The sequence below is a fragment of the Martes martes genome (genome assembly GCF_963455335.1).
Source record: "Martes martes genome assembly, chromosome: 12".
In the NCBI taxonomy this organism is placed as follows: Eukaryota; Metazoa; Chordata; class Mammalia; order Carnivora; family Mustelidae; genus Martes; species Martes martes.
This window is the reverse complement of record NC_137900.1, coordinates 83,079,378-83,094,453: the sequence shown is the minus strand read 5'-3', so window position 1 is coordinate 83,094,453 and position 15,076 is coordinate 83,079,378. Positions and strand designations below refer to the sequence as shown.

The 15,076-nt window shown below is 38.2% G+C and overlaps 1 protein-coding gene and 1 long non-coding RNA gene across 2 annotated transcripts in view; one reads left to right on the top strand and one right to left on the bottom strand.

The window, feature by feature from the left end:
• Nucleotides 1-13,928, top strand: part of GLT6D1 (glycosyltransferase 6 domain containing 1) — a gene marked incomplete at both ends in the record, with an annotated part of 28,555 nt that extends 14,627 nt beyond the window's left edge. Inside the window, 4 exons of the mRNA XM_080819491.1 lie at nucleotides 839-874; nucleotides 4,751-4,798; nucleotides 12,710-12,844; nucleotides 13,262-13,928. Of these exons, the coding sequence (XP_080675617.1) occupies nucleotides 839-874; nucleotides 4,751-4,798; nucleotides 12,710-12,844; nucleotides 13,262-13,928 (886 nt within the window). The remainder of the gene's footprint in view (nucleotides 1-838; nucleotides 875-4,750; nucleotides 4,799-12,709; nucleotides 12,845-13,261) is intronic.
• LOC308353266 overlaps nucleotides 1-15,076 on the bottom strand; it is a 72,407-nt gene that overhangs the window by 27,827 nt on the left and 29,504 nt on the right. The window lies entirely within an intron of this gene.

Genomic DNA, 15,076 nt, shown 5'->3' with positions numbered 1-15,076 from the left:
TACATTCTTTCACTTTTCAACATTCAACAAATATTTATTGAGCACTTTTTTTGGTGCCTGTTCTAGGTGTTGGGAAAACAGTAATAACTCAAAGAAAGTGACTGCTCTTAGGCAGCAGCTTTATATTCTAGGTAGAGAAGAGCGACGATAAGCAAAGACATATATAACATAATGTCAGGAGCTGTGTATTTTATGTAATAGTGCTAGGAAGAAAGAAGTAAGGCAAGATAATAGAGAATGGAGAATGTTGGGGGTTATTTTAGGTGCATTTTAGCTTAAAGCTATGTCAGTGCCCCACCTGATAGGAACGAGACTCAAAGTAATGTGCTATAGAAACAGAGCTGCACTTGGAATCTGTCAACCTGCTAGAGTTCTCTCATAGAAAAATTCAAATTCTTCCCTCCTCCTGCCTTCCTCTTTACAGTTTCTTTAAATAAGCAATGCCATGTTACTGACTGCTATTGGAAAATCAGCTATACTGTGGGAGCTAATGTCTTTTAAAATTAACCTTATTGGTTTGGTATCATGTCTTACATGTTATTTGTCCTCTTAGGGTGTTGTACCTTAATGGAAAGGACTCATTGTCACTTGTAATAGTATTATTATAATCTTTTTGAAGATAGGGGGCTTAGTCAAAAAGGAAATAAGAGACCATAAGCTCACTGCAGTTCTGGATTCCAGAACCATAGTATTATTTTGGTATATGGCAGGTATTTAGTAATTGTTTGGCTAACAATACCAATGAATGGATTTGAGTTCTAGATTTTTTGTTATTCCAACTGTAATAGGCATTTGTTCAAATTTAACACTAAACTATCTTTTTTTCATATATATTAAGAATAAAGAACCACCTACAGAAGATGAATCTCTGCTGGTAAGAATCTTTGTTCTATAAATATTCTAAACTATATTGAGGGCAAAGTGGTTGGAGTCAAGTGAGTTCTAATGATGATGGCAATCAGAAGGATCGGAAAAATGGACTGAATTCTCTAGAGCAACCACTGACAAATTTCTTGGGTATCAGTTCAGAAATATTTGATACACATGTATATGTGCCTGCATATGAGTTCATATGGATATGCATATGTGCACGTCTCCAAATTTTGTTCCCTCACCACACTCACCTGCTTACACTAGACAGATTTTTCACATTTGCTATAGTTTAAGTATCTCTCTCTAGGATGATATTTTTCTGTAGACTGATAGCCCTCTGTAGTCCACCATGTTTTCTACCAATGACCCAGGTAGGACCTGAAAAATTAGTGAAACCAACTCTCAAAAAAATCAACTTCTTTTTTAAAAGTTCTCCATTTGTCACTATACATTTTTAATGAAGTTAGGCATGGTCAAATTGGATTTTGAAAAAGCACAAGTCTTGAGCAATCTTATATTAAAATATTTTTGGCTAAAAACACCTCTGAAATGTCAAAATGGGATGCACTTTCAAAGTTATTATTTAATATTTGATTTTGAAATAATTACAGATTCATAGGAAGTTGCAAAGATAGTGAAGAGGTTACATGTACCCTTCACTCAATTTCCCCCAGTGTTATATCTTACGTAATTGTCATGCAATATCAAAACAGGAAATTGATGCTGGGACAATGTATGTATATAATTACATAACACTTTCTCACATGTGTAGATTTGTAGACCGCCACGGCAATCCATACAGAAAACTATTCCATCATCACAAAGATCTCCTCTGAGCTACCATTTTATACCCAACCCTAACTTCCTCTCCTCAACCCTTTCTAACTCCTAGTACCACTAATCTATTTTTATCTTTATAATTTTGCTACTTTGAGAACGCTTTATAAATGGAATCATACAGTATACGATCTATTGAAATGAGCTTTTTTTCCACTCAGGATAATGCTCTTGACATCCAGCCACCTTGTTGTATTTCAATAGATCACTCCTTTTTTGTTGCTGTGTAGTATTCCATGAAGTGATGTACCAAGGTTTGTTTAACCATTCACCCAAAAAAAAAAAAAAAGTATTTATTTATTTATTTGAGGAAAGAGAGAGTGTGCGCATGCACGAGTGGGAGCAGTAGAGGGAGGGGGGAGAGAATCCCAAGCGGACTACTCCCTGCTCAGCACAGAGCCTCAATCTCACAATCCTGAGACCACTACCCAAGACTAAGTCAACTTTCAGGTGCTTAACCAACTGCTCCACCCAGGCACCCCTACTGGGGGACAGTTTGGATGACAGTTCTTTTCTTAAAGCACCTGAAAAATATTGTTCTACTTCCTTTTGGATCCATAGTTTCTAATAAAAAATCCATTTTCATTCAAGTTATTTTTCCCCTATCAGTGAATCATTTTCTTCTGTCTGTTTTCAAGATTCTTTTCACCTTTAGCTTTCTTTTCATCTTTATGTTTCAGAAATTTGGCTATCATGTGCCTTAGCAAGGTTTCGTTTTCCCTTAGGAATATCCTGTTTAGGGGTCACTCAGCTTCTTGAATCTGTATGTTTATCTTTTGCCAAATTGGGGGGGGGGGCGTGTTTAGCCATATTTTTAATACTTTTTCAGTCCCCTCCTCTCCCTTTCCATTGGGATTCCAATTAATAAATGTTAGATCTTTTGTTTTGGTCCTACATGTCCCTGAAGCTTTTTCTTTCTTTTCTTTTTCTTCCCCCCCCCCCTCAGTTTTTTCTCTCTGTTGTTCAGGTTAAGTGATTTGTTAGTCTGTCTTCAAGTTCACTGATTCTTTCCTCCATCATCTCCATTCTGATGTTAAGCCTATTTCTTGAGTTTATTTATTTCAGTTTTATATATATATTTTAAAAATTTTATTTGTTTGACAGAGATCACAAGTAGGCAGAGAGGCAGGCAGAGAGAGAGGGGGGAAGCAGGCTCCCCGCTGAGCAGAGAGCCCGATGTGGGGCTCGATCCCAGGACCCTGGGATCACGACCTGAGCCGAAGGCAGAAGCTTTAACCCACTGAGCCCCCCCAGGGCGCCCCAGTTTTATATTTTTAAGTTCTAAAATTTCCATTTGGTTCTTCTTTTTATCTTCCATATCTTTAGTAAGACTTTCTATTTCTTTGCTGTGACTTCCTATTTTTTTCATGTTTCATATGTTTGTAATTGCTCATAGAAGCACTTTTTTTCCCCCACTGAAGCACTTTTACAAGGGCTACTTTAAAGTCCTTGTCAGATAATTCTAATATCTGTCATCATGGCATCTATAGATTATCCTTTCTCATTCAAGTTGAGATCTTCCCAATTCTTGGTATGATTTTTTTTAAAATTGAAACTTGGACAGTTTGGGGTATTACGAGACTCTGGATATTATTTAAATCTTATGTTTTCATAAGCATCCTCTAACACTGTTCCAGCTGAGAAATAGGGTGGCACCATCTCATTACTGTCAGTTGAGGGGTGAAATTTTGGTTCTTGACTCTGCCTCCCTTAAAATCCAGTGGGGAGGGGCTCCTTATTACTAATGAGCAGGGATGGGAGTTTGGAGTCCCCATGTGGTCTCCACTGACACAACCACAGGAGGACTGCCAAAATTGCTAAGCAATGGTGACAGTTTTAACCCCCAATAACCTCTTCTAACTCCATACCAGTGAGGGAGGGAGGAGATCCTTATTATGGTCTGGTGAGGGTAGTAGTCTAAGCTCTCTACTTTGTCTTTGCTGGAGGGATGGATATGGGGCTACAGTTTTTCAGTGGCACTGGGCACAGTGCTTGGGCACAGTGAGTAGTGTCTACAAGTTCTCTGCCTTGCTGGGTTGCCCTTTTCCTGGTCCTTTAGTTATCAAAAGCAGCCTTTCTCAAGGATCTTTTTTTGCCCCCTGTTTGTGCCCATTGTCATCTCTGGGTTGCTGGTTTCTCTGGCACCCAATCTGGGCTATAAGTGGCAGAAAACCCAGGGAACGCATTGCCACATCGATCCTTGAGTCCCAGTGCACCTACCTGATCTGCTTTCTTCTCTTCACCTTTCAGAGTCTACTTTTGTTTGTTTTAAATATAATGTCCTGGGGTTTTAGCTATACTTAGTGTCAGGAATGGGGAAAATGAGTACTTAGTCCATCTTTCTGGAAGTACTAGTCCCTTAAAATTAATCTTATTTTATATTCCCAGTTTATGGAAAAGAAGTTCCCTCATAGCCTTGTTAATTAAAGAATTAACTTAAAACAAAACCTTAGGTGGATCCTATCTTCAAATGAAAATCAAAGACAAACATCCAGATCCCTGTTGTAACCCCTTTATTTTAACATGTCATTAAGTATCTGTCACATAGTAAGCTACTAATACTTGATAAGTGAATTAAATAAATCTGTGTTTTTGTCTGAATATGCATTATTTTTCCTGCTCTGTTAATTTAAAAAATATATTCCCCCATTCAAGAACCATACTATTCCTTGCCTTCCCACCTTTGGTCATGACCCCTTCACCTTACACTTCTTTCCTGAACTAGCCTCTATCCTTCCAGACCCAGTTTACATATTTCATCTACAAATAGTTTCCCTTAACCCCACATTTAGGTTGGATGCCCCATTTATATGCTCCCATGGAGATCTGTTTTTCCCTATTAGTGGTTAACACTCTGTACTGGAATTGTCTATTTGCTATTGTCTTTCCAGCTAGTCTATTGGCTTCCGGAGAGCAGGAGCTGATCTAAATGTTCATAGTTATAGAACAAGCACCAAACAGTGCCTGTATATTACAGGGACACAATAATTACTTGTTGAATAAGTGGATTACTCTTAACTTGACTTTTTCTTTGTATCAGGGATCATGAAGCAGAAGAACCTCAGCTCTCAGACTGGTTTAATCCTAAGTAAGAAAAAATATTCTGCACATACATCATTATCATCATCATCATCTCAATTTAAGTGGGGGAGTTTTTTTTCCCCCATCATCAAATTGTACCTATCCTGGGAGGCTTCTAGGCCTTGGAGTTTTTACTTTCTTTTAATATTTTTTTTAAACTTGTTTTTAAAGATTTTTTTTTTATTTATTTGACAGATAGGGATCACAAGTAGGCAGAGAGGCAGGCAGAGAGAGAGAGGTGAGGAAGCAGGCTCCCCGCTGAGCAGAGAGCCCGATGCGGGGCATGATTCCAGGACGCTGAGATCATGACCTGAGCTGAAGGCAGAGGCTTAACCCTCTGAGCCACCCAGGTGCCCCCTCTTTTAATATTTTTTAAAGATTTTATTTATTTATCTGAGAGAGAGAGAGCTTGAGAGGAGAGGAGAGGGAGAAGAAGGCTCCCCACTGAGCAGGGAGCCTGACACATGGCTCTATTCCAGGACACTGGGATTGTGACCTAAGCCGAAGGCAGATGTCACCCAAATGCCCCCTTGGAGTTTTTATTTTTAAGGCTTTTATACATAAACCTAGTGTCTCTTTATCAAGAACCGGGCAATTAAAGGTCATAATGAGAAAACTTGTTATCTAGTTTAACGTTCCTGGTTTTATAAAGGGAAAAAAAAAATCTTTTTAGTAGCAGACTGAAAATGCCATTAAGGACTTCTCTTGATTTTGGCATTATTCGGGGAAAAATCTCATTCCTTATAATGGCCACCAAGTATTCTATTTTATGGCTCTATACCATAATTTATATAGCCAATTCCCTGTTGGTTTTGAATCATTTGCAGTTTGAGGGCTGTTGTAAGTCATGTTTTGTTGAACATCCTTGTACATTTTTTGGTCCCTCTTTGTGTGAACTTAACCATATAATAAATGCCTATTGTAGCATCATTAGTTTAAGAGACGTAGACATTTTACATTTTTATTCAGGTTGCTAAATTGCCTTTTAATAATTATTCCATTTGTTTTATAATTCACAGTGGATAAATGTGAATAATATTTTATTTGTTTTATAAATTTACATTTTATTCTAGTAGTATCAAATATTATTGGCAAAAACTGCTAGTTAAAATATCTCAATTCAATTTGCACTTCTATAATTATCATTGAATTTGGATATCTTTTATATGTGTGTTATTTGTATTTCATGATCTATGAATTCTTTTTTTCTATTTATGTCTGTTTGTTTGTTTTAAAGATTTTATTTATTTATTTGACAGACAGAGATCACAAGTAGGTAGAGAGAGAGGAAGGGAAGCAGGCTCCCTACTGAGCAGAGAGCCGGACATGGGGCTTGATCCCAGGAGCCTGGGATCATGACCTGAGCCGAAGGCAGAGGCCCTAACCCACTGAGCCACCCAGGCGCCCCTCATATTTCTGTTTTTAAAATAACCTCAAGTGCACAGAATGAGATAATAATCTTTGCTCCATGACTCACTCTCATCGTTAGGTTATGCAAGATCCACTGTTTACTTGTTTGCTTATTTTTAATGAAACAAGAACGTCAACATTCAATAACTTCAATGCCCAGCTCTGCCTTTTCCAGTACCCCCATTCTGTCTCTTCACCCTCTGCCTTGAAACAACCTCTGTCCTGAATCCTGCATCATCATCCCCTTGCTTTCTCTTTTTTTAATGTAAGTTAGATCTTCCCTATGTGTTCTGGAAATAGCATATTTTTAAATTTTAGTTTTGGTAACTTTATAAAGAGGATATAATGCTGTGTGTAATCTCCAGGGACTTAGTTCAACCCTTAATATTAGAGTGCTTAGATTCATCCAAACTGCATATCACTATTATTCATTTTGATGGCTGCGTGATAGTGGACTATAGAAATGTACCACAGTTTGTTTATCCATTGCCTTAGTAATGGGCACTTGAACTGTTTCTAGGTTTTTGTTATTATGAACATTAAGAAGTAACACTCTTGTAAGAGGTCTTTTTAAAGAGTTCAAAGTATTTAAAATATGAAAAAAATTATAGATAAAATAGCTGCCCAATATCTATCTTTGGCCTCATCTTCAACTATTGTTTCCCTCCCTCCACTCCACTCATGCTGGCTCCTTGCTGTTCTTTGGATGTAACAAGCATGCCCTCACCTGGGCTTCTTTGCACCTGCTGTTCTTTCTGCATAGACCATCCATCCTCCAAACAGCCAAATGACTCATTCTTTCACTTCCCTCAGGACTCCACTCCAATGTAATCAGTAAAGCCTTCTCTAATCACTCCATATAAATCGGCACGTCATTCCCTTTCTCCCTTATCCAGATTTATTTTTTTCATTGCTCTTATCAACATTTGACACACTGTATATTTGCTTGCTTATTCATTTATTATCTGCCTCTCCCATGAGAATGTGCCTCGAAAAAAAAAAAAGCCCAGATATAGTATAGATTCAATATTTGTAGAATAAGTAAATACATGAGCTTTTGTCTAATTGAAATGATAGCACCTCCATAACAATGTAATAGTAGTGGTAGGAGGCATTGTGTTTTATTACAAAGCATCATATTGGCTTTTAGTTTAAAATGAAATGACCTCTTCAATACTGAGATATCGGGAAGAAGTTCATTTTCCATTCTTATTAAGTAGAAAAAACTATAAGCTTAAAGTAAATAAATATAAAAAATAAATGTCTCAGAACATCCAAGGAAAGTGTGAAAAATAAGAAAGTTAAGAGGATTTTGCCTTAAATATCTGAACATATTCTAACATCATTATGATCAAGTCAACATGGAATGGATCAGAGGAGTAGTAAATCCAGAATTAGATCACAGTACGTATCAAAGTTGATATATAACAAAACGGTATTTTAAAAAATCAGTAAGGAAAGGAGGGATTATTTTATAAATTATACTGACACTATGAGCAAAATAAGTATGGGGGGAAATGGGGCCTTACTCCTATGTCATAAAGATAAATTCCTGATAGATTACAGACTTGACTGTAAAAAATAAAGCAGTAAAAAAAATTGTTAGAAAATCAGTATGACAACATGTAAAGTCTAGGTAAGAAGGAAATCTTAATTCATGCTGGGAAGTTCCTAGCTATTTACAAAGGCATATTTTACTATATAAAAAAAAATTAATGTTTATTTGGTTTAAAACAAAAGATTTAGTAGACAAAAAGTAGGAAAAAATTAATGTAATACAGATAATTACTGAAATATAAGGAACTTTTATAAAAGAGAAAAAATTAACAATTCAGTAGAGAAATATGAAACTTGGGGTATCTGGGTTGCTCAGTCAGTTAAGCATCCGAGCCTTAATTTCAGCTCAGGTCATGATCTCAGGGTCATGAGCCCCACATTGGGCTCTGTGCTGAACATGGAGCCCGCTTGAGATTCTCTCTCTCCCCACCCCACCCATCCCCTGTTGCTCATGCGCGTGCTCTCTCTAAAATATATATATACACACACACACACATATATATGTGTGTGTGTGTGTGTGTGTGTGTGTGTGTGTGTATATGTATATAAATTCCTTCACATTAGAGCAAATTGAGATAGCCAATAAATATACAAAAAGATATTCAAATTCACTAGAAATCACAGAAATGTAAAATGATGTAATAATGAGCTACTATTTATACCTATCAAACTGAAATCTTTTTAAAGCTACAGTCTAAAAGTATAGAGGAAATGCTGGTGGGAAGGTGAAGTATTGCGGCCTTTCAAAAAGTAATTGGGTAACAACCCAATTTTTAAAAATATTTATTTATTTGTTTATTTGTTTATTTATTTGAGAGAGAGCGTAAGCACTCCCTCTCGAAGTGGGGGAAAGGGCAGAGGAAGAGGATCTTCAAGCAGACTCTCCACAGAGCACGGAGCCTTATGTGGGGCTCGATCTCAAGACCCAAAAGATCAGGACCTGACCAAAAACCAAGAGTTGGTTGCTTAACCAACTGTGCCACCCAGGTACCCGGGTAACAACTATTAAAAAGGAACATGGGTATACAGGAATCCTACTCCTGGGATTAGCCAGTAAAAATAACAGCAACAATACCTAAGGACATAAGATTAAGGTTGTTATATCACTTTTCATAAAGACAGCAATCCCAGAAATAAAATGAAAATATTTTCGTAAGGAAATGGCTAAACAAACCGTGCACACCTTGGAATATTATGCAGCCATTACAAAGTGAATAAGAACTAGTCCAGATAACCTGAAAGGATGTCCACAAAGGTGTGTCGAGTACAAAGGCAAGCTGCAGAAAAGTATGAATTATCTCATTATTATGAAATAAACAAGGTTTTAAAGCCTGGATATATGTGTGTATTTAATGTATATGTGCATATTATACACATATTATCGATAGAATTCTATGAATATGGTGGGGGGAAGAAAAGGGTACCAATAGGCTGCTAGTATGGCAATCTGGCTGGGAAGAAGGGAGGTGGAAGATTGTATACTCTGGAGCAGGAAACATACACACTGGAAATTCTCTAGTATTACCATGATTCTGTTTGCTCATGGTATATTTATCTCTATGACATCACTTCTGCTTCTTACACTTTTTAGACTCCTATTCAGTTTCCTAAAACTAGATATACCACAATATAGCCTGGACTTACAGGAAGAGTCCCCGCCCCCTCTCTCCAGAACTACTTTTTGAACAAATTATACCCTCCCATATTATTGTCATGATCCCATCCCGTCAAATCTTAGTAATGCCTTCTAGCATTGAAATAATTTCTAATTCATTTTAGCACCTATTCTCTCTCTATTAGGAATGTGGATATCTGAGGCCATATATATGATTTCCCTCCTTCATTATCATACTTCTATGTCAGACCTATGATAGTCTATAGCACTACGACACTTTAGCATTCTCACCTGTGTACCTTCCTTCTGCAAATTTTCATTGTTAGCAATATACTTCATGAGTAGGTCAATTTGTATACTGCCAAATACCACCTGCTCAGGTCTCCTGAGGTATTTTCTAAGCTCTTCAGATACTGAATCTATCAGGGTATGAGAGAAACAGCTCAACTGAGATGAAGTAACTTTAGTAAAGGGGTGGTTGGCAGATGTGTGAACAAGGTGAAGAGACCCAGCAAAGGATACAGAGGCATCAAGAGATTTGCAACAGCAAGAAGCTGTGACCATGCTCAGCCTAAAGGGACAAGAGAAGGGATGGTGTTCTTGGAGATTTCCAGGGATTTCTGGAACCAGGAATGGACTGCCCAATAGAAGTTGTAGTTGTATATGGACACAGCCACTGTCAAGATCTCAACAGAGCTGGAAGAGAGAGAAAGAAAATAGACAACCTCCTTTCCTGTCCTCTGATCTTATGCTGGTGCCTCCCACTCACAGCAAGCCATACAGCAGGGAACTTTGGGTGATCAATTTGCTCCCAAGGCAGGCCAGGTAGAGAAGGGCTGAGGATAGAGAGTGGAACAGTAAATGGAGAATAACTAACACAATCCAACCTTTTTGCCACTAAGCATCATTTCTCAAATTTGACTTGATTGAGAAGCTCATGTTCCCCAAACAGGAGAAATAGGAAGTCACATCAGCTAAGGGGTATCATCAAGATGATGGCAATCCAGCCATATTCCCAACCTAAAATGTAACCTAAATTGTAACATTTGCCATCTCTAGCACTCTTCATATAAGGTGGCGAGGGGGAGAAAATAATTAACATAGCAAATCATGGCTACTATCCCACTTCTGCAGCTGTACAGGTGGTTGGCAATTAAAGGAGGCAGCTAACAATCACCTCCCCATGATTTCTTTACTGTCTGCTAACCCCTTTGATGGCCAGAGTTTCTATATGATAGGGTGACTCAAACCGCCATTCCTGAAGAGTCTGATTCTCATTGTGGTCTGACCTTATGGAGTTGCCACAACTTCCCACTGACCGTTATTACTGGAAACGAGAGTAGCAGAGGCAACTTGCCAGAATCACTTGCATTCTATATGAAGCCCTCCTTGCCATCACTGTATAACCTCATCTTGATATCTTCTTGGTGAGGAAGATCAGTCATGCCAACCAGATGTTTCTGCCTGTTAACTCTGGAGCATGAGGAACCACAAGTGACCTGATATCAGGTTCACAGAACTATGACTTACTTCCTAGAGGAAAGACTCCTCCCTTGGGAACTGAGAACACTACACATACTGAGCACAAGGTCACAACAATGGCAAGTAAACGTTCTGTAAGTGAATTATGAGATGTAATCATGAGTAGGAACATCCCCACATCCACCTTGTTTTATGAACTGCATGTTAGCTTTGGAAGAAACAGTGTTTCATAGTGTTCACTGATTCAAAGCATGAATGGCGTACTACTACAGAACAGTTCCTCAACCTTTTCAGGGGAATTAATCTCGGAACTAGCACTGAAATTGAGACTTTCCCTGGCTATTCCACTTTCTATCAGGCTAGCTGCCTCTAGACCGTGAGGCACAGAGTCAGACCAGAGAACTTTATGTGAGTGGGCCAACTGTTATACTACTTTCACCATGAAATGAGTACCTTGGATAGAGGCAATGTTATGTGTGATACAATGGCAATTAACAAGATATTCTGGGGAAAAAAAAAAAGATATTCTGCAAGTCAACAAAGCTGACCTATTTGTAGACAGGAAAAGCAAATCCCTACCCAGAACATAAAACATTCCCCTTGAAGGAAAATCTTGTCCCTTTCTTTTATAAAAGCCTGATCTAATCAACCAGCCATCTGGCTGGCTGATCTCCCTGGGAAATGGTGTCATAGTGTGGGCTCCAATCGTCCCCTGTCGTTGACAAGTTAGGTGCTCAGGACTGGACATAGCTTGGTCTTAGCAAAGAGATAACCATGACATTGAGCCCATGCATAAACTCCACTGGACTCCAAGTAGCTGAGGCCACTTTACACAGAGACACTAAGCCAGCCACGAAGGAAACTGGGCAAGGTGTCTAGTTGCCATCCAGAGGGTAGATCATCTTGCCTGCCAGACTGCTAAGCAACTCCTTTGCAGAGAATGCCCTCTGGCCAGCATTTACCTTCCAGAGAAGGAGTTCCATACCTGTAACAGAAATCTAATGACTCCAAGTCTCTCCTACTTCCTCTTTTGTTTTACCAAACAATTTCTTTTTTTTTTTTTTTAAGATTTTATTTATTTATTTGACAGGTGGAGATCACAAGTAGGCAAAGAGGAAGGCAGAGAGAGAGGAGGAAGCGGGCTCCCCGCTGAGCAGAGACCCTAATGTAGGGCTCAATCCCAGGATCCTGAGATCATGACCTGAGCCGAAGGTAGAGGCTTAACCCACTGAGCCACCCAGGCGCCCCTACCAAACAATTTCTAAACACAAGTTTTTAAACTGACTTCTGCTTTCAGAGACCCTTTTTGTTCTGTTAGCAAATCCTTAATCTGACCTAATGAAGAAGGAGGGATAATCTTCAAACTCTTTCATCTTCTCAAGTAGATATTGATTTGCATCTGTGATGTGCCTAATTGATAAGCATCATCACTGTGACAAGGACACATCTGGCCAGTATTAAGGTGGAGTTTGAGACTTGTGAATCAAATAGAAGTGCAGACTTTAAGTAGGGTTTTAAAATAAATGTATAATAAATAAATAAATGTGAAAGTTTAAAAAATCCCTAAAATAAAATCTTTTGAAGATCTTAAATCTTGACTCTGCCATTTGTTAGCTGTGGGATACTAAATAATTGACTCAATCTGTGCTCATGTTTCCTCATATGAAAAATAGAGATAATGATAGTACTTATATTATGGGACATTGTAAGGATTAAACGAAACCTGTAAAGCACTTAATCACTGTGCCTGGTACATAGTAAGTACTTTATAATCATTAGCTATTATCACTTGGACCAAAACTTCTGTTGTCATGATAAGGTGGTAACTTAATTTGTTTCGTGTTTGTTCAACAGAAAACGTCCTGATGTAAAAACAACTGATTGGTTTGCGCCAATCATATGGGAAGGAACTTACGATAGACAAGTCCTGGAAAAGTATTATAAAAGGCGGAACATTACTGTAGGCTTGGCTGTGTTTGCTACTGGAAAGTAGGTGCTACTAACATTCATCCTTTTTTATTTTGGAAGAATGTGGATAAGCACCCATGAACTCTCTACACAGCCAAAGAATTACTATAATTAACCCTAATCATGATTTCTGGCTGACCTGCATAATTATTTATAGTGGTTATTTTCTCTAGCTATGGCTGAGTCCTTTACACGACTTAGCAATCTTCTTATTAATATCCACTTAGCTCTCTTCTCCTTTCTTCTCAACCAACTTTATGGCTCTTCTGAGACCCCCAAGCTCACTACCACCTCTTTCATTAACCAACACAGTTAAGCTCTAGATGCAACTTCTCTGCTCCTACCTACTGATAGGTCTTAGCAACAATAATACATGTGTTAAGTGACATGTATTCTCCTGATGAGTTTTCAAAATGTTTTGTTTTTCATGTTTCACAGGTTTGTGGACCAGTACCTGCAACAGTTCATCCAGTCTGCTAATAAATACTTCATGAGTGGCTACAATGTTATCTTTTACATCTTGATGGATGACTTCTCCAAACTACCTCCAATAGAGCTAGGTCCCCTTCGAACATTTAAACTATGTATTGTACTCAGACAACATGTGTGGAAAGACCTGAATTACATATACATAAGAAACTTGAATAAGTACATCCTAGAACACATCCAACATGAAGTTGACTTTCTCTTCAGTATGACTGTAAACCAGATCTTCAAGAACGACTTTGGGGTAGAAGCCCTGGGCAAGTCTGTAGCTCAACTCCATGCATGGTGGTATTTTGGACATGACAAAAATTTCTCTTATGAGAGAAGCCCTAACTCAGCAGCTTTCATCCCTTTTGAAAAGGGAGATTTCTATTACCATAGTACAATTTTTGGTGGCATGCCCTCTAAGGTTTTAGCCTTCATTGAAGAATATAAAAAAGGAGTTCAAAATGATGCTAAAAGTGGACTTAAGAGTGCATATGAATGTTACCTAAACAAATACTTGTTTATCAATAAACCCACTAAGTTGTTATCACCAGAACACAATTGGGATCCAAATTTTAGACCTCCCCCCCAAATTAAACATGTGAAGATAGAATGGCAGTCAAAAAGTATTTGATGGTTATAGCATTAAATTTATGAGTTAATAAGTGAATCATCAAAATAATTCCTCAAATATAAAACTTACTAAAAGTTTCAGTATTTTAGAAACTTACAAAAATGTGCAATCTTTCGAAATTGTTTTTCTCTTGTCAATTGTGAACCATCTAAATCTACCTAAACTGGATTAAGAATAAATGGATGTTAATTTAATATTAATGCACAGTGATGTTATAATCTATATATCATAAATAATGTAGAAATACTTTTGGAGGCATAAAATGAAGAAACACACCCAGACTCTAGTTCAGAAAATAAAGATGGTCAGAGAGATGATAGATAGATGATAGAAGGATGGACAGATAGATAGAAAGACAGATATACATATACATGTACACAATGCCAAAGGGATATACGTAAGGGAAAAAATATTCATCAGATGAAAACTTCATCAAATACCCTTTTTTAGTATTGGGAGATGTATACTTTTTGTAATTAATCTCAATTAGTATTTAATCTATTATCTGATTGAACTTAGGTGAATTAGAGTCATTCTACCAAAAACATATCTTACCTCTATTGTTACAAAGATTCATTCTTTGTTAATATTCTTTTGCACTCATTCTTTTTTCTTTGGCAGGGGTGCACAGGGAGAGGGAAATCCTGGAAATAATTGTAGAAAACTATAAGAGGATTCTGAAAGGTAGAACAAGGAAAGCAAATGGGCTAGGGACCCTAGGGACCTTAGGGACCTTAGGGACCTTAGGACTTGAGGAATGATATGGAGGGAGTTCCCTGGAATTTCTTTTGTCTCCCATATATCCCAGACTGGGCACTGCAGAGGCACACAGCTCAGAACCACCAAAAGGCAAAGCCAGGAAAAAAAAGGGGGGGGGGGCAAATAAACTCTAGGACAAGCCAGGAAAAAGCCCAGGAAAGAGGCAGCTCATCAGAGACCTAATGGGGAACCCCACCTCCATGCCTTACCTGGCGGCCTGCTCTGCCTACACCAGCAGCACCTGCAAAGAGAAGACAGAGAATTCCACCCAGAAGCTCAGTGTCTCTTGGCCCTCACTTAGCAGTAGACGGAAACCTATTCTAGCATCTCTTGGGCCTCTACCCAGTGGTAAGAGATGACCTCCACCACTACCACCAGAGGCAGGAGGA